The following is a 23,506-nucleotide window of genomic DNA, read 5'->3' as shown; positions in this document are numbered from 1 at the left end:
AAACGGTTTTGTTATTGATAGGTTACAATTTTCAGTTCTAGCATATAGTAGTTCTGTGAAGTTAGGTTTCTGAAGTCAGAGCATAAAGAAAAAACTAAGCCTAGTGAAAAATGCCATTGAAAAGTCCCCTAGGTTTAGAGGCTGCCATATGCTCTCTCAAAAAAGTGAGATTTTTTTCCCTCTGGTGTAAGAATAGACTGTTTTAGTACCTGAGGAAGCATTAAGGACCACAGTAGATCTTTAAACATTAAATTCATACTCAGTGTTTGACGTATTCACAGTATGAGAGCTACAGGGGAACTGAGAGCAGCCGAGGGAGTAGTATTGTCCTGTGTCCCATCTCTGGGTTTGTCTAGGGGACAGGCTTATTGACCATAACAGCCAATGACATGACTGTGGGGAATTACATGCATCATTTTTTTAGCATTTATTCCTGCATGTTTATTTGTATTCTCTCGCCCTGCTACAAGTGGAAGTTGTAGAAGTTAGAAGTAGACGTTAGGTGAAAATCTGCTATGATCATAGTGTATGTTGTGTTTTCTGTCCGTTGTGTTCCTGTGAAAGCATGGATTTTACTCTTAAGGTTCCATATATTATAACCAACAAAAAGTCTTATTTAGCCTACTTTACTGCATATCGTAACTGCTTATATTTTGTTTTATCCACTGGTTTTGTTTTTGACCTAATGATGACATAAATTCCTGTGTTTCCCACATGACTGCGTGTCTGTCTGCTTTCTTCCAGAGCTACAAGTCAGGATGTCACTTTCAAGCACATCGCTGCTAAAATAAATGACGGTGATTTCCTTTCTAGCTCCAAATTCAGTTTATGTGTTTGTTTCAGTCATAGTTAAATCTCTGTGCTCTGTCTGTACTTATAATGCCCTTTTCCCTTTATCAGAGCTGTGTTCTTATCCCTGTTTAATGAAAGGAATGAGAACTACTATCATCTAGTTTTTTTTTTTTAGTTCTATTCACCTTTTCATTGCTCTGTAGCTTTTCTCTCTCCAGTTTTCTTATTTGCATACTGTCTGTGCTACACAAAACTAAACTGGTGGTATTATTTATTATCTCTAGTCATTTAAAATGTTAAACATGGGCGTTATAATACAGAATGTTACTAAGTAGAAGATCTCTTGTATTTAATTGTATGGGAAATGCATGTTGCTTTATTGCATTGTGCTGGAGATAGGTTGTACAGTGTATCACAGATCCCTTTTGGATCTCCAGATTCTCATTTAGCAATATTCTTTCAGAACAGACCTTGTTACAATACAGTTTTACTTGCATTCTTGGCAATGTAAACCTTGAGGAAGTGTTATAGTCAGTCTCTAGTGTGTAACAGTTAATTTTTAAAATCTCTTACTACAGTGAGCTGTCATCATGTTTAATAAATTGCAGTGTTGCATTAGCATAAATTCTTTTGGGTGCCAAGTTATCTGTTGCACAGATGCTTGGTTTTATTTATAGGTTTGTGTCTAACCTTTGTGGGTTGACTTGCTTTTATTTTTCTATTCACTTGTCACCATGCAGTAACATAATTCTTTAACTGGCATATGTGCAAAAATAGTTTTCAAGGAGAGATCTGTGAAAGTACTGAAAAAGCAGATCACTCAAACTTTTGGACTTTGAGCAGTGTAGTAAGAGAAAGCTCCCGTTAGTTTAAGTAGACATTGCGCTTTGTCCTTACTTGAATGTGTTCTTAGACTGCCTTTACTCTCAACACTTAATGAATAGACTATATCATTAAAGTCCTTTAAATGTGTAATATTTTGATATTTTCTTGAATTGCTAGTTATCTACCTTTCCAATTTAGTAATAATTTTATTTTAGGGAAATGAAGCCAGTCTTGTAAAATCATTGGTAGGTGAATTACCTCCAAATCAGTAGGTTAAGCGTGTTGGAAAATAATTTTGAATATTTGTGAAACATTTACTTTTTGAAAATTAACTAGGTACAAGCTCCTATATTTCGGCTGTTTTCCTATATGCCAAGTTCCTGACATTTTAGTAAAAAATATAAAATCCCATTTGTAAATGTAAATTATATGAATTTAAAAAATAAGACTGTATTAGGCAAGTCTTTCTAAAACAAAAAAAACCTTTACGTTACAGTAACTTTTCTAGTTTTTTTGCAAAAGAAGAGGAATTTTTCAGTTTTCAATTTGTCGAGACTTTAGAATTGGAAGGAAGAAAATGTTTTTTTCTTGTACAATAAGCTGCAGCTTTTAAAATTGGGGTTTTACCTAATGTGCCTAGGTATCGAAATGATCTTTTACCAGTTCTCTTATAAGATTTTAGCACCATCAACAAATATTTTTTTTTAAATACTTTTCCTACCCTAGAATTTTATTATGAAAAATTTCAAACAGAAAATTGAAAGAATTGTGCTGTGAACATTCGTACACCCACACCTAGATTCTGTAGTTAACATGTTCAGTATTTATTATATATCTTATCCATCACTCTAGCCATCCATCATTCTTCTTTTTTTTTCCCCTGCTTTTTTCTCCCCAAATCCCCCCGGTACATAGTTGTGTATTTCAGTTATGGGTCGTTCTAGGTGTGGCATGTGGGACACCACCTCAACATGGCCTAGTGAGCAGTGCCATGTCCAGGCCCAGGATCCGAACCCTGGGCCGCCAAAGCAGAGCGCATGGACACGGGGCCGGCCCCGTCATTCTGTCTTTTTAAAAAGTGTTTCAAAGTAAGTTGAAGACGTTATGATACCACACCCTTACATACTTTATGCATATTATTAACTAGAGTGAGGTTTTGTTACTCTTGGGTTTTTTTTAGGTAAAATTTTCATAATCAGATGCACAAATCATTAATGTACCATCAGGTGAGTTTTGACAAATGCATCCAGCTGTGTAAGTTAAATCCCTACAGATACAGAATGTTACCTTCACCTCCACGTTTCCTCATGCCCAGTCAGTACTCCAGCACTTTCTTCATCATAGTTTAGTTTTACGTGTTCTAAAACTTCATATAAGTGGATTCATAGAATACTCTTTTTGAGCCTTCTTTTACTCAGCATGATGTTTTTGAGATTCATCAATGTTGCATTTTCCAGTAGTTCATTCCATTTTATTACTCTTGGTTTATTTTTAAGGCTCAAGTTTATTTTAGGCAGAAATTATTTACCTCTTCCTGAGTTCCTAAAACCGTCTATACTAAACTCTAGGGTAGTATTGATTCCGTTACGTATCAGAGCTGCTTGTTTATCTCCACTACTCCTTAAGCAGCATGTTCTCAGAACGTGGTGTGTAGAATATGCTTCATAAATACTTGTTGACCAGTCTGTGGTTAGGAGTGTGTCTTTCGGCTTTTGTTACAGAGATCCCAAACTTGGAGTACAATTATAATGTGAAATTAGTGCTTGGATAAAGACAAAAATTTTAATTACAGTCTATTTTTCTCCCTAGGGAGTCTTCTTTTCTATGGTGAGCAAATGTGAGACTTAAATGACCACATGGTTGAAAGAGACTATAATGTTCTTTATCATATAGAGGTAAAGAATAAGAACCAACCAAATAATAAGGCTATTGCCAATTTAATTATGAGTTTTGACCTTTTATTTCTTTGGGTGCATTATTTCAGTTTTCGTTATATTCTTAGTGCTTTGGTATCCACATTTAAAGCCCTTTTTATTTAATTTTACAAAATCACTGTGTATGTTCTGTCATTCTTTAAGAATAGCTTATTTGGAAGTCATACAGGATTGTTGCCTCTCTTAAACCAGGGCACATGAAAAGGTAGGAGCCCTAGAGAAGTGGAGAAGCTTTTGAGCTTTCGTCCTCCTTCCTTTGTCTTTCACTCATTACTCCATCTAGGTCTGTACCTCTGTAAATGCAGATAGAGTGGTGGGATTAAAATGGAAAGGTGATTTATAAGTAGAACAAGGGTGATGCAAGAGTCTACCTAGGCAAGTTTTATATAGTAGACAGTTTTTGTCCATAAAACTTTGTCTATTTTGATTGCTGATTTAATCTCAATATTCACAGTCATTTATTTATTAAGTATACTTGAAGTGAACTGTTCTGTGTTTTAGAATGACTATATATTTAATAGAGCCATTAAACAATTGGAGAACTTTCAGAGAACAAATTGGCAACGTGCTGTGTTGCAAAAGAATGTACTGCCTTGTTCATCCTGTCCATTTTTAGATCCATCTGGCTAATGGTGAAATGCAGAAGTGTTTGCCACACAGGTGCAGTGTTCTGCAGCTGTTGCAAACATTTGCCCCCCAACCCCCGCTTCTTCACATGTAATTATGCTCTGTTTAAACCATTAGTGCTAAATGATGGGATTTGAGAATTTGAATGTCTGTTTACAAAAAGGTACAACTCAGAGAGATAATTGGTCATTTAGGCAGCTGAGTTTAACTGCCTAGATGTCTTGAAGTTTCCAAAGACTAAAGCCTAGCCTTAAGGTCATCGAGTTTTAGGATTATAAGAGACTGCCTTTGAAAGCACGTCTGAAAAGTTACTACGCTCTAGACTGAACTTCCTGAGGACAGGGCTTATATGTTTTTATTTTTTAATTTCCTGCAACTAGCATAATGCCTGGCACATAGTAGGCACTTGATATATGTTTGTGAATATCTTATGTTGAAAGATGAAGCCAAAATGTTGTTTAGATGTGGTATGATCTAAATCAGAAAATTATGATTTTTTTTAAAGTGATGCCTTGTGGTAAGTTTTTTGCAGTCTTACGAACACAGTGCCATGGCAGCAGAGAGAAGGGGAGTGATTAATGCTGCCCGTGGTGGTCATCAATGCCTTATATTTGATATATCATGGAAGATTTTCCCTGGACTACCATTAGAGAGCTTGGTTCTGAAGCATCTTTCTCAACTAAGAGACGACAGACAACAGTGTGTTCTCCAACAGCAGTGTCTTTTCCTCCTTAAACCCATTTTAGGCATTTTTCATGCATTAAGTCATAAGGAGATGATAAGTTTAATGATTCTAAATCTGAAAAGTTCTAGAGAAGAATGTTTTTCTTAAACCAATCAGAACCAAATATTTTCTTTCCTGTAGTTTTTTCTGTAATGAAAAAGATGTAGGCTTCAGAGTCAGACATAGGTTTGAATCTCACTTTTTTAAACTGCTTTTACCTCAAGGAAGCAACCCAACCTCATCATGCATCAGTTTCCATAAAAGTAGGGGTGGGGTCGGCCCCATGTCCTGGTGGTTAAACTTCTACATGCTCAGCTTTGGCGGCCTGGGTTTGTGGGTTCGGATCCTGGGTGCAGACCTACTCCACTCATCAGCCATGCTGTGGAGGCATCCCATGTAGAAAGTGGAGGAAAGATTGGCATAGATGTTAGCTCAGGGCTAATCTCCCTCTAGGGGGAAAAAAAAAGAGGAAGACTGGCAACAGAGGTTAGCTCAGGGTGAATCCTCTTCACCAGAAAAATAAAAAATAAAAAAATAGGGGTAATACTTACTCTACAATAGTGGTATAAGGATGAAATGAGCTACCTCCTGAGTATATGGCATCAGTATTCCTGGAACATACCAAGAGCTCAATAAGTATAATTTCCTTTTTATTCAAAGGAGAAGGTTGTGGAGTGCTCAGGATTATAGTACCCCTCTGGCATTGGTGAAGCTGTTATTCTAGGAGACTGCAGTATGCCTTCAAGCTTTTATTCGTTCAATATATATCACGCAGTGTCTGCAAAGAATTGAGGTAGGTAGAGATTTTGCAGTCTTGTTGGAGGAAGAAACAAACAACAGTTAAACTGTGATATAAGGTAGTAAAGATACTGAATAAATACATAGGGCTTCTGAGAAGAGAAGAGTCATGATAAGCTGCAGTGGTTAGGCATCCTTTATGACTATAGCAGAACTGCAAACTGGACCTCGAAGACAGAATGAAGCAGAAGGAAAAACACCCAGGCTTGAAGAAGACCAGAAAGATCAAAGGCTCAGAGCCTTCCTGGCAGAATTTATTTTTCCAGCTTTATTGAGATATAATTAGCACATAACATTGTATAAGTTTGTTGATTTGATCCATTTATATATTGCAAAATGATTACTACTGTGGCATTAGCTAACTAACACCTCCATCCTGTCACATAATCACCATTTCTTTTTCGTGGTGAGAACGTTTAAGATCTAATCTCTTAGAAATTTACAAGTGTATAATACACTATTATTAGCTAAAATTGCCATGTTGTACATTAGATCCCCAGAACTTGTTAATCTTATAACTGGAAATTTGTACTCTTTGACCAATATCTCCCCATTTCCCCCAGCTCCTGGCAACCACCATTTTACTCACTGTTTCTTTAGGGTGTTTTTTTTAGATTTCACATATAAGTGATATCATATAGTATTATGTTTGTCTGACTTATTTCACTTGGTATAATGCCTTTAAGGTCCATCCATTTTGTTGCAAATGGCAGGATTTCCTTCTTTCTCATGGCTGTATAATGTTACATTGTGTGTGTGTGTGTGTGCATCTTCCTTAGCCATTCATCTGTTGACAGACTGTTTGGTTGTTTCCATATCGTGGCTACTGTAAAAAATGCCGTACTGAGCATGGGGGTGCAGATATCTCTTTGAGATCCTATTTTCATTCCTTTGGATATATACCCAGAAGTAGGGGTGCTGGACCATATGGCTGTTCTCTTTTTAATTTTTTGAGGAACCTCTATACTGTTTTCCGTAGCGGCTGCACCATTTTACGTTCCCCCCAACAGTGCTCAAGGGTTCCCTTTTCTCCACATCCTCACCATCACTTGTTATCTCGTCTTTTTGAGATAGCCGTTCTAACAAGTGTGAGATGATATCTCATTGTCGTTTTGATTTGCATTTCCCTGATGGTTAATGATGTTGAGCATCTTTTCATGTACCTGTTGCCCATTTGTATGTCTTCTTTAGAAAAATGTCTATTCAGTTCCTCCTGGGAGAATATTTTTGTATACTGATAATTGATAGTAGTTTCAAGTATTCAGAACAGAAAAATATCGAGGCTGACTGAAGTTACCTGTGCTGTTCCAGAGAAAGCAGGAGGAAAGCATCCTGAATGTACGATTTTCTCAGTTTTCCTGGGCCATAAATAACAGATCATTTCTTTTCTAAATGCTGAGGTCTCTTAAACCTAATCAAGAGAGTGACCCACCGCTTACTACGTGTGCGTTTCTTCTAAAGCAGAGGCCAGATAACACGTTTCCTGTTCTCTGAGCTTTCTCACTAGGAGTAATATATAAAAGTCTTTAAGGTCCTACATTATTTGTATCTACTGACTCCCTTAAATGATCTTACCAGTTTGACTGCATTTCTTGCTATTTGCCCTGTCATCCACTCTGCTCCATTTCCAGGAGTAATATGATAGGCATACTCCCCTTCACAGTCTGTACACTTCTTGTTCTGTCTGTAAACTACTTCCTTCAGTTATCCACATGGCTTGTTCCCTCTGCTCTCAGATTTTTATACAAATGCAACCTTCTTAGTGTGGCCTTCTGACCATCTTATTTAGATGGTCCCTTACATGTCAAGCACCATTATGCTGTTTTACCTTCAAAGAACTAAGAACCATTTGACATACTATATATTTTTAAAATGTGTTTGTTCATTGTCTCTTCTAACCCTCTAGAACATAAGCTCCTAGAGGGCAGGGATATTTCTTATTTTATACACTGCCACATTTCCGGTGCCTAGCACAAAGTACTCAATAAATGTTTATTAAATGAATAAACTTTATCTTTCTTTGTGAGTTGTAAAAGGACTTTGGTCACTACAGATTTTTCTTCCTGTTACTGCCATTGAGTGACCAAAATGGAGCCTGTCTGAGGAGAACATCAATTTATTTGGTCAACATTAAGATGTACTTTGTGAATACATTTATAGGTTGATATACTTCCTTTTGTTTCCTTTTTATCTGTGTATTCATAATGGTTGATAAATTTGATTTCAGCCTAGGACAATGAAAAAAAGTTTACACTTGACAGAAAGGATCAGTAAAACTAGTAACGTTTTTGAAATTTATGAGAGAGAGAGAGAAATTTGGAGATGGTGAGTCGACAATGTGTTTATAAGTAAGTAGGAAGTTATCGCAAGATTAGAATTACTTCCTTGAAGCAAAATGTGATGGGAAATCATTAGATGATTTTGAGGGGTCTAGTAGTATAATTAATTTGATTTTTTAAGGAATTTGATTTTTACAATCATTGGGATAGTTAAAGGGGGAAGAGAAGTCAAAACATTAAGGACATTTACAAAGACAAGTTTGGTGTCTTTGAGGTTTGAAGTGATCTGAACAAGAAAATTGAAGGAGACATGGCCAAACCAGGAGAATTTGAGAAAGAGTAGTAATGAGAAGCTGTTGGGGTGTAGATTATAAAGAAGGACCAATACCAGGTCTCAAATGGCTTCAAGATTCTGCCTTTTAGGGGAAAGAAGAATAAAGTTTGAAATACCAACTTGACATTATCATTGGTTTAGGGTAAAGAATGAGACCTATACTTTACTCTCAGGTCCATCCCTAGAAAAGAGGCCAATGAATGGGGTGGCAGTTCTCTGCTGTGGGATGCTTTTGGAATATGCTTTCTTCTCTACAGTTACCTATTTGGCAGGGGAGGGAGGAGTATTTTCACTGGGGTTAACATATGTGTTATTTCCATTAGAATTGAAGGTAATTTGGATGAGATAAAAGATAATGTGGTTTTAGAAATACTGAAATGATTTGGGGGAAGAAAAGTTAGATGTGTAAAGATGCTTTTAGAAATTTGAGGGCTTTTGGTTTGTTAAAACTGCTGTTTTTAGATGTTTTTAGATGGAGCGTCTTTTCTAAAACTTAACCTCAAGGATACATTTTACTCCTGTTGTTAATTTAATAGGTCTATCTGTTAATTTAATAGATGACAGTTGTCATAGGAAATTGGGGGAAAATTTCGTAACAGAAGTTGTGTAGGATGGAAAGTATACTGTTGGCTTTGTAGATATGTTATACTCTTGGGTATCTTAGCCCATTAGACAAGAGGCAGAAATCTAGAAAGATAGGAAGGGCAGAGTGGTGTTTTTCAACAGAATTACTGTTCTGCTCTTTGGCTTTCTTGTTATCCTGTTGCTCTTCCTCCCCAGTTGCTCAAGAACATCCTCTTCTCCAGCTGCCTGCAGAACTGAGCACTTCAGCTTAAATGTTAACACACAGAGTAGAATACAGAAAAGCACAACCAGCACTTCTCAGGCTTTCTCTGTATGTACAGTACTGTGCCCAGCTCCGGCATACAAACATGAATAACATATGGACCCTCACAAAGGCGCAGTCTAGTGGGGAATGTCTACAATCTACAGTCATGCTTTCAGAGAGATGCTTGAAGAGCTAGTTTTCCATTTAATAATCTCGACAAAAAATAGTTTTTGTGTACAGTCAAAAAATAATGCTACCATGGCTTTTCTTCATAGATATTAAAACCTGGTTTTTAGAATTGCATGTTTTAATTTTTTTTAAATTTATTTTTATTTTTTATTTTTCCTTTTTCTCCCCAAAGCCCCCTTATACATAGTTGTGTGTTTTTAGTTGTAGGTCCTTCTAGTTGTGGCATGTAGGACGCTGCCTCAGCATGGCCTGATGAGCAGTGCCATGTCCATGCCCAGGATCCAAACCGGTGAAACCCTGGGCCCCCGAAGTGGAGCGCACGAACTCAACCACTCGTCCACGGGGCTGGCCCTACATGGTTTTAATATCTTTTAGAATTCTTCTTATAAAGAGCAAGTAAAATGTTGTTTGACCAATTTATTTTAAGTAGATTGACAAGGCATCATTTTTTAGTAGTATATTGAACTAAATATAACTATTTTAAATTGTTCAAATTTTACATTAAATAAAAATTAATGTCATTAAAAAGTATCAGTTTAGTCCAAGTGTGTTCTCATTCTTAACATTTTATTTAGTCTTTAAGCTGTAGTATTTCTTTTTCCTCTTCCCCTATTGAGTACTTTTGATCTACCTTTCAAAGTTTTTTCTTTCCTAGCATTAAAACCCTATTGCTCCAAAGAAAAATGTTGTCTAAAAATCCATTAGCAAAATCCCTTTGGATAATAGCAGGGTACATTTTTTCCCTTGCTTTTTTATTGTACCTTGTTAAACTGGTCTCACACATGAACTTTCTTAGAATCAGGCAGTTCCTGGTTCCTATGAGACTTCCTGTTTTCTCAAATAAAAATAGAAAAGCACCTCAGAAAGGAAACCTGGTCAGTGTGAACTACTCCGTAGGCTCAGTTGGTCTTGGTTGTGACCTGGATTATAGAGGTCCACCGATCTGAAAGCTTTGAATATTTTTGCATGTAATTCTAAAATAGATGATAAGGAGGAGATTCTAAAATATAACCATGAGAGATGCTACATATTCAGCCATAAACTTGTTTGTGTCTTTTTGGGGGGGGGGGTGGCTATAGGGATTTTGGATGGAAAGTGGTAAATCTTTTCCTTATAATATTTATCAGAGATATCAAGTTGTTTAATACTGAGACTTAATTGTTAGCTACTTTGATCTGTCTGTTTCTTGCCACTTTTCCAGATTTTATCAAGGATTAGGAAGGGTTTTTTAATCATTAGAAGTCAGAATTATAAATGAATTATTCGGTTTTAAAGCATCTTAGATTTCCTCAAGTAGTAACTGCTTTTAGTCTACATTTTGAAGAGAAACCAAGTTAAGGGGGAAACAAATGATATGGTCATTAACAGTAACAGTAATATGTAACATGTATAAAGTGTTTGATACTATGGCAAGCATTTTATTTGGTTTATCTCATTTAAGCCTTTCAGCTGTCTAAGGTAGGTATCATTGTTTCGGCCTTCCTTTATTGAAGAAGAAACTACAACTTAGAGTGGCTAAGTAGATGTTAATTCAGGGTTCCTTTGCTAGTAAGTAATGGAGCTGGGACTTGACCCCAGCTGTTCCGACACCAGGGCACCTGTTCACAATTATTACAGAGAAAACCACAAATTCAAAGTGAGAATGGTAAGTATAGTAAGTCTGAAAGATTACTTCCCTAGCCTTTATTATCATCAGTTTGTTTACATGTTTACATTCAGTTTTAGCAAAATAACATGCTGGCATTTAAGAGGGCTTGTTTAGGGAGCCTCTCATTCTCATTCTTCAGTGATGCTAATAGTTTTCTTTTTTTCTTTCCTTGATAGTAAAAAACCCATTTGATGAAACATTTGGAAAAATACAAGTAAGTAAAAGATCATAATAATGATATTTTGTCTCCTGTTTTATATGATAAAAGTATTAGGATGACTGTCAACTAAAAAAACAGTAATTTTAAAGGTTCTTTTAGGCCGAAGCAATAAATTTTCTTATTTTGAGCATTCTTTAACTATAGTATAATTAAATCTGACACAGATTTTTCTCCTAAGAGCTGACCTGTTTATCACTTTAGGGTAAAAGCCAACTGCCAAGTGAAATACCAGTGGTCTCTCATCTGGGGATCTGGTCTTTTTTTCCTGTTTCCTTAAGTTGTTGGAGACCCTAACAGTTTTTGTCGTCTTTGCCTTCATCTTGTCTCTCCCTGGAGCTTTTGCTCATGGGCATGCCTGTTCAGCCATCAGGAAGGCAAAGGATTTAGAAAGACTCAAGGGATCTATAATATTAATTTTAACCTAAAATTTTACTCCCATGAAAATATTTTTCACTTACCATCATTATAGGCACTTCAAAGATTAAGATATTTGAGCTTATAATACACAATTAGTTGTTAATTTTTTTATTATGGGAACTGACAGTAATATAGACCTATATAGAAAACATTATTTACTGTGCTGAAGGATGTGTAGTCAGATCCACAGAATATTACTTTAGATTGTCAGAAAGTGGCACTTTCTAATGATTATTTTTAGTAATATTCTATTGCAGTGATATTTGTTTTTTAAAAAGTTATAATATGATACTATCAGAATAGTAAGTATAACACTGCTGCTGGCATTATAATTTAATGTATTTTTAAAAGGTCTGCTTTTTGGTGAGGAAGATTGGCCTTGAGCTAACATCTTTTGCCAGTCTTGCTCTTTTTTTTTACCCCCCTCCCCAAAGCCCCAGTACATATCCTAGTTGTTGGTCCTTCTAGTTCTTCTCTGTGAGATGCCACCACAGTATGGCTTGATGAGCAGTGTGTAGGTCCGCACCCAGGATCCGAACTGGTGAACCCCAGGCTGCCATAGTGGAGCATGTGAATTTAACCACTATGCCACTGGGCCAGTTCCTGGCATTATAATTTAAATTTGTATAATATACTCCTGAACATTGGGGGAAAAAAAGGCTTTATTTTCTTCTGTATAATTTTTCCCATGGGAGAAACTGAAGTTCTGAACTTCTAAATAATAGCAATGATTGTAATGAAGATAATGGCAGTTCACCTACATTAGGTGCTTATTCTGTACCGGGCACAATGCTAAGTGTTTAAAGTCCATTATTATCATTTAATCGGAGACTTGATAATTGAAATTGAAAATTTCAAGTGAAAATATCCTTGAGGAAAAACTTGGCTGAGGATAGAAGAGGGAAATATATAAAGGTGACAGTATATGAGAAATTTGACAGAGTCACCCTACAGTTTTGATTTTTTCCCCCAAGAATGAAAACTTTTCCATCAGAAAATGATAGATGTGTTAGTAAAAGAAAGTCTGGACTTTACCAAAACAGACAGCTAGAAGGTAGCTATTTTAAATTATAAAATTATTTTTGTTTAATGAAAGGTTACTTGATAGCTGACTTTTAGTATGGATTTATTTGTAGATGTTTAACTTGTTTTTTAGGGTGATTATGGAAGCCAGTAGTTAGAAACATTTCAAGCTGAATGTTAGGAGACAATCTGAAAAGCAGTCAGACTGAAAGAAGGTTGTAATGAGACTATAAGCCAGTGTGTTTCTGTAGGAAAGTAACTTTTACATTTGATTTACATGCTTTTCAGATTTACTTGTAGTTTAGCATACTGTTCTTAAAGATAATTGAACCAAAGCCTTTCTGCTTCTTTCTCAAAATTGATTTGTTCACATTAGGAACATATTCCATAAAACCTATTTAGATCATTATTTAGTTGATCCTTTGGGTGGCACTTGAGACCCTTGTAGTATATATAAATGGTCATTTTGAATAAGTTACCATAGGAAAAATAATTCTTGAAAAATTAATGAGCCTTTTGGATGCTTAAATTCTTTGTATGAGAATGTAACATTTTGTATGTTATCTTATTCAGTATGAGATCTAGTTACATCTAATTAGGTTTTGTTATTTCTTCATCTACTCCAGTGTTAGTATCTGTGAGTCAAAAGATGAAGTTTATTCCCAGGCCTCTGATATTCATTAAAGTTGTAATCACAGAGGACAGGTGTCAAATTTTTGGATTTGAAAGGGGAGTGGGCATGGGCATGATCAGGACATATAAGACAAAAAGGAAATTGTCTCTTTTCCAGATAAAGGAGGAAACAAACTTTAAACTCTCAGTTACTTTAATACCAGAGCTTAATTAGGTTTACCTTGGTTTTATGTATCAAGTCCATAAGCTACACTATCATTGGAACTCCTTCTCATCCTATGATATTAAACGTATTTATTAGAAACTATTTTGTGGTTTAATGTATCACAAATGCGTAGCTTTCAGAATCCTGGATTTTAGCCCCTGCGGTTACTTTTTGATGTATGATTTTTGCAGTTTGGATTTTTAAGCTTATGAGAAGATAAGAACTGGCTTGATTCAGAATCTGGTTGAGATAGAGTTGGGGAGAAAAGAAGCAGAAGGGTTGGAAGGCAAGTAATCAGCTGAAGGAATGTCACTTGTCTATGTCAACCATCTCGCTTCAAACTGGGGACTGCTGGTAGGATTGAAGAGCCTTTCATGAGTTTTCTTCTTCCTACTGTCACTGATTAAAGCTGGTTGACAAAAGCATGCCACCCATAGTGTGCAAATTTGTCTCTTCTGTCCCTGAACGTACAACATGAAAATATAAATGGGTGAGGTTACGTGTTGGGCAATAAGTGTTACTTTCCCTGCTTTTTATATTCTGTCTGAATTTGCTCCTCGTCATATTCATCCAGTAATCCTGTTTTGTTAGACACTTGAGAAAGAAAGGAAATAATAAAGACACAGGCACCTTGTGAATCATGAGCTTATTTCACATAGTGCGATAAGCTATAATTACCCCCTTTCCTTTTCTGCCCTTCCCCATTGCTTCTGTTGGTCCCTTTTAATTTGATTGCTCTTCACTTGGGGTCTCATTGCTTTAGATTACTTGGCAGGGTGCTTAGACATTTCAGTAGTCTCCTCTCTGGTCTCCTTTCATATGGTCAGAGTAATATTCCCGATGCACAGTTTCTCTTACTTTCCTCTTCTGAAACTTGCAGAATGAAGTCAAACTCTTTTTCTCAGTATCTAGGGCTCTCTAGCAGTTGATCCCAAACTACTTTTCCAGTAGTTTGTTGAGTCGCACTAGCTACTGGTTATGTAGGAAATAGAACCAGTGCGTTTATGCCTTCATACCTTTCTTTGCTCATGCTGTTCCTTCTGCCTGGAATGCTCAATTCTACTCTTCCTGTGCAGCCCAGCTCAAATATTCTCTCTTCCATAAATGGATCTCCTTCCCCCCCTCCCTGTTCTGTATTTATGCTATACTTTGTTTGCAGCTGTAACATAACACTTAATATGTTTTTTGCCCTTGAGAACAGGAGCCATCTTGTTCACTGGGTCTCTCGATTGGCTGAGAACAGTTCTTAACTCTTAGCAGATATTCATTAAATGTTTGTTTCCCTTTAATGGTTCATAAATTTATACAGGGCCACTTTGGGAGCCTAGGAATGGTTGAGGGAAAAATCAAAGTGTGAGTACTCATTCCCTTATTACTAAGCAGTTGAGTCAGATTAAGACACATCATGAAGGGCAGTCTTGAAGGAAACAGTCTCCTGAGAACAGCACGTAAGCGTGCACTGTTGTAGAGGGATGAGGAGCCATCGCTTTGGTGGATGAGGGAGTTGGTTGTATCTGAGACTGTTTTTAGTACTAACTTTAGTGCCAATTTCCTGATCTTCCTCAAGAAAGTAAAATATTTAGAGTGCTAATTTAGATTCTTAGATTGAAGTTTCTTTAAAAGATGGTAGCGCCTGTTTAAATATGAATTTGTCTTTCAGATTATGTAGCTTCTATGATTTTAAATTCATTTACTGTTTTTCTTTTTGAATAACATTATTTGCTACGTATTTTTTCTTGCAATTGGATATTTTATAATAATTTCTTTCAATTTTAGGAAAGTAAAAAAAATCTTATGATGAACACTTTATACAAGCTTCATGATCGATTGGCACAGCTTGCAGGTAATGTTTTAATGTTAATAGTCTGTAAAAATGTTTTAAAATTAATTTGCACACATAGCATGCTATATTAGTAGAAATAGTTTTCCCCAAGTGCGGTCTTAGTTTGTGGAGTATTTTCTCTTTAGAAGTTTTTATTATCTATATGAGTGGATTTTTATTTTTATACATATATTTAGTCAGGGCCTTTTTCCTGCCTGCCTTATGTATTGGATGAATTATAGGTATATGTTGTATTATATAATGTGATTCTGAAGTCAGTCAAATTTCTTTATTGCATTAATAGTAACAAAAAATTCTGAAAGCTTAAATATCAGTTGAATTGGGTAAGCAATGTATTAGCTAAAATCCTAGGTTAATATAAAAGCACAGATTTTCCTTTGGTAGTTGTATAGGTGTGATTTCCTTGGATAAAGCAAATATATTCTAGAATTTTTTCTCCTGATTCATTGCATTTTCCTCATATTCTGCTCTTAGTAAGTCTTTGAGCGCTCTCAGGTATCAACATATCTGCAGTTAGAATACTATAGGTGAATTGGTGTCAAGTTTAGCATATATAAGCTGTAGTAGCAGTTTATCTGTTTATTACTTTTTAACATTTTTTAGATATTCTTATTTCACAAATAATCTGAAAGAAAAGACTTTGGATCCTCTTCTTAGAAACAGTTACAAGAAAAGAAAAAATGTAGTTTTCCAAACTTTTGTATGTAGCAGATCCTTTTATAGAAACCAGATCATTGGTGGAAGCCTGGTAGGTAAACGTGAACTTCTCTGGTTGATGGAGGCAGTTAGGATCCTGACAGTTCCCATCCTCTCACCAGTCTTTGATTTTTTTCTTTGGGTCTTTATGGTCAGGATTTTTTTAGGCTCATAATTCTGTGTATATCACTAAAATCCTTCTTTGCATTGTCTGACACACTGTGATATTTGTACACTGCAAGCTAATAACATTTATTTGGTATACTGTAACACCCAGAAATAGGTTAAGTATATACTCTAGTTAGGAATTCCTGATGTTGCTACCACAAGCTTCTACAGCTTTCTCTATAGTATGAAGTGTGCTAGATCAGCGTAATCTGGGGTGCTTTTAAAGATAAAGCTTCCTTCTTCTAGAGCAGGGGTCAGCAAACTTTTTTCTGTGAAGGGACCAGATAGTAAAGTTTTTAGGCTTTGCAGGCTAGACTGCCTCTGTCACAACTACTCAGTTCTGCCGTTATAGCATGAAAGTAGCCATAGATAATACATAAATGAACGAGTGTGTCTGTGTTCCAATAAACTTCATTTATAAAAAGCAGGGGTAGGCCAGATTTGCTGTATTGGCTGTCGTTAGCCGACCTCTGCTGTAGATCTATGGAATCTGATTCTGAGGATGCATTATAAAGTTTGAAGACTGACTTGTTCATCTAATAGGTATTTCTTCTCTTTTTACAACCATGACCATTAAAATCTGTCTACTTGAACAAAATTGATAAATGGAACGTGGTTGCTTTTATGATGGAAAAATTAGTCAAGAATTTAACTTGTAGTTTCATGTTAAAGTTTTTTTTAAAAAACTAGTTGAAAGAAACAGGGCAGGAAAAACTTACAATTGTAGTTTAGTATAAGGATAATTGATCTCTAATAACCACAGATGGCCTGAAAGAAAAGGCTGTGAATTTTTTTCTTATAAATAGCTACAAGAAAAGGAAAATGTAATTTTCCAAACTTTTGTATGTAGCACATCCCTTTGTGAAACCAGATCATAGCTGGTAGCTTCTAATTTCCCTGTTGATCTGTGTTACAATAATTTTTAAAGCATGTGCACCCCTTGCTAAATATAGGCTTAGTTATACTCTGAAAATGCACATTTTGCTTCAAACTTATTTGAACACTTGAATTATTAGCTTTAGTAATAGATGTATAAGTTAGCATAATGAATTTTCCCCCTCGAATAATAATACATCTGTGGAGGGCCTTCTGTGTGCCAAGAGCTAGGCATAGGCATCAGTGTGACGTGTTCTACCCTGGCTAACAATTCAGTTGGGAATATAAGAGGAAGATATATTCCCACCTAGAATGAAATGCACTTAAAGGTGGTGGTTTATGTAAAGATACGTGTTTGTTTATATTACTTACTGGAATTTTTTTCTGGAAAATATAAATAATATTGTTCATCTTTCTTTACTGATTCTAATAATATAACCTATAATTGTGTAATTTCTAAGATATTTTGATTAATCATATTTGTTCTGTTTAACATAGTACTGATTCAAAATTAATAATATGCTGATTTTTCCAGGAGATCATGAATGTGGCAGTTCTAGTCAGAGAACACTTTCTGTCCAAGAGGCAGCTGCATATTTAAAAGTAAGCACTGAAATTAAAATTTTAATAGCTATATTTTTAAAGTTTATATAAATTGTTACAACTTATATCAAAAGTACCATGCATTTGATTACTTTAATTGTACTCTTAAAAGCTTGGGGGGCTGGCCTGGTGGTGCAGCAGTTAGGTTAAGTTCACACATTCTGCTTTGGCGGCCCTGGGGTTCACCAGTTTGGATCCTGGGTGTGGACCTGCGCACTGCTTGTCAAGCCATGCTGTGGCAGGAGTCCCACATATAAAGTAGAGGAAGATGGGGCATGGATGTTAGCTCAGGGCCAATCTTCCTCAGCAAAAAGAGGAGGATTAGGGGCAAATGTTAGGTCAGGGCTAATCTTCCCTCAAAAAAAAAAGAAAAAAGAAACTTGGATTTGCTGTTTGGTGTAATGTTAGCAAGATAGAGAAAGTGAAATTACTAAAGTTTGTTTTGGAACATTCTCTATGAGAGAATGGACGTTAATTTGGAAAGGGTACGAACATTGGTGAGAGAAATTGAGAAAGGTAAGTAGCATGTAAGATAGCAAGTAAGCATCTGACCATTGTCAGTTATTTCAAATCTTCTGCCCTGGGTTAATTTCATCTCAGGGTACTGAGAGAACTTGCAGGTGAATTTTCTAAACCACTATAAATAATCTTTAGGAAATTCTAGGTGAAAGGAAAGATACTGGAAGGTTAAGATGGACAAGTGTCATTCTGACTTCAGAAAGAGGAAAGTGAATTTTGAAAAACGTGGGGAGCTTGATGTCAGTCCATTTCCATAAAGATACGGATACTTGCAAATGGAAATACTGATCCTAAGGTGTTGGCGTGGGTTCATCGTGAACAAGTCATGTCATACAAACTTCATTTCCCTTTTTTTATTGTAGTGAAAAACACATAACATGAGATCTACCTTAATAATAAATTTTTAAGTATACAGTACTGTATTGTCAGCTATATGTGCATCATTGTACAGCAGATCTCTAGAACTTTTTCACCCTCTGTGACTGAATCTCTGTACCCGTTGCACAGCAACTCCCCACTTCCCCCTCCTCTAAGTCCCTGGCCACCACTATTCCACTTTCTGCTTCCGTGAGTTTGACTACAGTAGATACCTCACAGAAATGGAATCATGCAGTATTTGTCCTTCTGTGACTGGTTAATTCACTTAGCGTAATGTCCTCAAGGTTCATCTACATTGTCACATGTAACAGGATTTACTTCTTTTTTAAGGCTGACTGATATTCCTGTGTGTGTGTGTGTGTGTGTGTGTGTGTGTATCACATTTTCTTTATCCATTGATCCATTGATGGACATTTAGGTTGTTTCCACTTCTTGGCTATTGTGAATAATACTGCAGTGAACAGAGTGCAGATATCTCTTAGATCCTGTTTTCAGTACTCTTGGATAAATACCCAGAAGTGGGATTGCTGGATCATATGACAGTTCTATTTTTACTTTTTTGAGGAACCTCCCTACTAGTTTCCATAGCGGCTGCACCGTTTTACATTCCAAAAAGTAGTTTACAAGGATTCTCTTTTCTCCACGTCCTCAAAAATGCTTTTTTGTTTTTTGTTTTGTTTTTTGATAATAGCCATTCTAACAGGTGTAAGGTGATATCTCCCTATGGTTTTGATTTGCATTTCTCTGATGATTAGTGATGGTGAGCATCTTTTCATATACCTATCAGACATTTGTATATCTTCTTAGGAGAAATGTTTATTCAAGTTCTTTGCCTATTTTTAAGTCAGGTTATTTGATTTTTTTTGTTATTGAGTTTTAGGAGTTCCTTATTTATTTTGGATATTAGCCCTTATCAGATACATGATTTGCAAATATTCTGTAGGTTGGTTTTTCACTCTGTTGATTGTTTCCTTTGCTGGGCAGAAACTCTTTAGTTTCATGTAGTCCTACTTGTCTGTTATTGCTTTTGTTGCCTGCCTGTGCTTTAGGTGTCATATCCAGAAAATAATTTTCAAGACCAATGTCATGAAGCTTTTTCCCTGTGTTTTCTTCTAGGAGTTTTATAGTTTCAGGTCTTATGTTTAAGTTTTTTTGAGTTGATGTTTGTGTATAGTGTAAGACAAGGGTCCAGTTTCATTCACTTGCATGTGAAAATCCACTTTTCTCAATACCATGTGTCGAAGAGACTATCCTTTTCCCATTGTGTGTTCTTAGCACCTTGTTGAAGATCAGTTAACTGTATGTGCGTGAGTTTATATCTCTGTTTTTTTCCATTGCTCTGTATGTCTGTCTTTTTCCCAGTACCATACTGTTTTAATTATTGTACCTTTGTGATGTGTTTTGAATTCAGGAAATGTGAGGCCTCCAGCTTTGTTCTTCTTGCTCAAAATTGTTTTTGCTCTTCAGAGTTGGAAGGTTCCATAGGAATTTTAGGATTGATTTTTCTATTTCTGAAGGAATGCCATTGGGATTTTTATGGGGATTGCATTAAATCTGTAGATTTCTTTGGGTAGGTAGTATGAACATTTTAACAATATTAAGCCTTCCAATCTGTGAACGTGGGATGCCTTTCCATTTATTTGTGTCTTGAATTTCTTTTAGCAATGTTTGTAGTTTTAAATGTGTAAGTTTTTCACCTCTTGAATAAGGTTTGTTCCTAAGTATTTTCTTTTTTTTTTAATGCTATTGTGAATAGAATTGTCTTGATTTCCTTTTTTGATTGTTGATTTTGTGTATAGAAATGTAACTGGTTTTTCTATGTTTTTTTTTGACCCTGTAACTGTGCTGAATTTGCTTAATTCTAACGGATTTTTTGTGGAATCTGCAGGGTCTTCTATATATAAGATCATGTCCTCTGTGAACAGAAATAATTTTACTTCTTCCTTTCCAATCTGGATGTCTTTATTTCCTTTTCTTACCTAATTGCTCTAGCTAGGACTTCCAGTATTACATATTGAATAGAGATGGCAACAGTGGACATGCTTGCCTTGTTCCTGATCTCCAAGGAAAGACTTTTCAGTTTTTCACTGTTGAATATGATATTAGCTGTGGGTTTTTCATATATGAACTTTATTATATTGATATAATTTGCTTCTATGCCTAGTTTGTTGAGTGTTTTAATCATGAAAAGGTGTTGAACTTGGTCAAATACTTTTTCTGTGTCTGTTGAGGTATGATCATGTGGTTTTTACTCTGTGTTCTGTTAATGTGATATAGCACATTGATTGGTTTTTGTGTATTGGACCATCCTTGAAGTCCAGGAATAAATAAATCCCATTTGGTCATGGTTTATGATCCTTTTAATGTGCTGCTGAATTTGGTTTGCTAGTATTTTGTTGAGGATTTTTTACATCTGTATTCGTCAGGGATATGGTCTATATTTCTTGTAGTGTTTTTGTTTGGCTTTGGTATCAGAGTAGTGCTGGTCTCATAAATGAGTATAGAACTGTTCCCTCTTCTTCAGTTGTTTTGGAGGACTTTGAGAAGGATTAGTGTTAATTCTTTAAATGTTTTGTAGAGTTCTCCAATGAAGCCATTGTGTCCTGAACTTTTTTTTGTTGAAAGTTTTTGATTACTGATTCAACCTCCTTACTAGTTATAGGTCTGTTCATATTTTCTATTTCGGTCTTGGTAGGTTATATGTTTCTAGAAATTTATCCTTTTGTGAGGGGGTCATCCGATTTGTTGGTGAATAATGGTTCATAGTAGTCTTTTATGATCCTTCTTATTTCTGTGACATCACTTGTAATATCTCTTTCATTTCTGGTTTTATTTATGTGAATCTTCTCTCTTTCTTGGCTAAGGGTTTGTTAATTTTGCTGATCTTTTCAAAAAAAATCAACTCTGTTTCTTTGATTTTTTTTTTCTTTTCTCTATTTTGTTTATTTCTGCTCTAATCTTTATTATTTACTTCTGCTAACTTTGGGCTTAGTTTGTTCTTCTTATTGTAGCTTCCTGAGGCATAAAGTTAGGTTGTTTATTTGAGATCTTTTTTTTTTTAATTAAGATTATGATAGTTAACAACCTTGTGAAATTACAGTTGTACATCATTATTAGTCATGTTGTAGGTACACCACTTAACCCCTAGTGCCTTCTCCCCACCCCCACTTTCCCCTGGTACCCACCGATCAGTTCTCTTTGTCTATATGTTAACTACCACCTATGAGTGGAGTCATACAGAGTTCGTCTTTCTCTGTCTGCCTTATTTCACTCAACATAATACACTCAAGGTCTATCCATGTTGTTGTGAATGGGACGACTTTGTCCTTTTTTATGGCTGAGTAGTATTCCATTGTATATACATACCATATCTTCTTTATCCAATCATCAGTTGCTAGGCACTTAGATTGGTTCCATGACTTTACTATTGTGAATAGTGCTGCGATGAACATAGGGGTGCATGGGACTTTTGGAATTGCTGATTTCAGGTTCTTAGGATAGATACCCAGTAGTGGGATGGCTGGGTCATAAGGTATTTCTATTTTTAACTTTTTGAGAAATCTCCGTACTATTTTCCATAGTGGCTGCACCAGTTTGCATTCCCACCAACAGTGTATGAGGGTTCCCTTTTCTCCACAGCCTCTCCAATGTTTGTCACTCTTGGTTTTGGATATTTTTGCCATTGTAACAGGTGTAAGGTGATATCTTAGTGTAGTTTTGATTTGCATTTCCTTGATGATTAGTGATGATGAGCATCTTTTCATGTGTCTATTGGCCATCCGTATATCTTCTTTGGAGAAATGTCTGTTCATGTCCCCTGCCCATTTTGTGATTGGGTTGTTTGATTTTTTGTTATTGAGCTGTGTGAGTTCTTTATATATTATGGAGATTAACCCTTTGTCAGATAAATAACTTGTTAATATTTTTTCCCAATTAGTGGGCTGTTTTTTTGTTTCAATCCTGTTTTCCCTTGCCTTGAAGAAGCTCTTTAGTCTGATTAAGTCCCATTTGTTTATTCTTTCTATTGTTTCCCTTGTCTGAGGGGTTATGGTGTCCGAAAAGATTCTTTTGAAGCTGATGTCAAAGAGTGTACTGCCTATATTCTCTTCTAGAAGACTTATTGTTTCAGGCCTAATCTTTAGGTCTTTGATCCATTTTGAGTTTATTTTAGTGAATGGTGAAAAAGAATGGTTGATTTTCATTCTTTTACATGTGGCTGTCCAGTTTTCCCAGCACCATTTGTTGAAGAGACTTTCTTTTCTCCATTGTAGGCCCTCAGCTCCTTTGTCAAAGATTAGGTGTCCATAGATGTGTGGTTTTATTTCTGGGCTTTCAATTCTGTTCCCTTGATGTGTGCAGCTGTTTTTGTACCAGTACCATGCTGTTTTGATTACTGTAGCTTTGTAGTATGTTTTGAAGTCAGGGATTGTGATGCCTCCAGCTTTGTTCTTCTTCTCAGGATTGCTTTAGCAGTTCGGGGTCTTTTGTTGCCCCATGTGAATTTTAGGATTCTTTGTTCAATTTCTGTAAAGAATGTCATTGGGATTCTGATTGGGATAGTGTTGAATCTGTGGATTGCTTTAGGTAGTATGGACGTTTTAACTATGTTTATTCTTCCAATCCATGTGCATGGAATGTCTTTCCATCTCTTTATGTCATCATCGATTTCTTTCTTGAAAGTCTTGTAGTTTTCGTTGTATAGATGTTTCACTTCCTTGGTTAAATTTATCCCAAGGTATTTTATTCTTTTTGTTGCGATTGTGAATGGGATTGAGTTCTTGAGATCTTTTTCTGTTAGTTCCTTATTAGCGTATAGAAATGCTACTGATTTATGTATGTTGATTTTATACCCTGCAACTTTGCTGTAGCTGTTGATTGTTTCTAATAGTTTTCCTATCGATTCTTTGGGGTTTTCTGTATATGAGATCATGTTGTCTGCAAACAGC

At 35.8% G+C, this 23,506-nt stretch overlaps 1 protein-coding gene across 1 annotated transcript in view; it reads left to right on the top strand.

Moving 5' to 3' along the window:
* Positions 1–23,506, top strand: part of LEMD3 (LEM domain containing 3) — a 66,884-nt gene that overhangs the window by 19,034 nt on the left and 24,344 nt on the right. Inside the window, exons 2-4 of the mRNA XM_046681660.1 lie at positions 11,156–11,193; positions 15,254–15,320; positions 17,596–17,663. Coding sequence (XP_046537616.1) covers positions 11,156–11,193; positions 15,254–15,320; positions 17,596–17,663 — 173 coding nt within the window. The remainder of the gene's footprint in view (positions 1–11,155; positions 11,194–15,253; positions 15,321–17,595; positions 17,664–23,506) is intronic.

Source organism: Equus quagga, chromosome 1 (assembly GCF_021613505.1).
Source record: "Equus quagga isolate Etosha38 chromosome 1, UCLA_HA_Equagga_1.0, whole genome shotgun sequence".
Taxonomy (NCBI): Eukaryota; Metazoa; Chordata; class Mammalia; order Perissodactyla; family Equidae; genus Equus; species Equus quagga.
The sequence above is the reverse complement of the archived record's forward strand: the minus strand, read 5'-3'. Positions and strand labels throughout refer to the sequence as shown.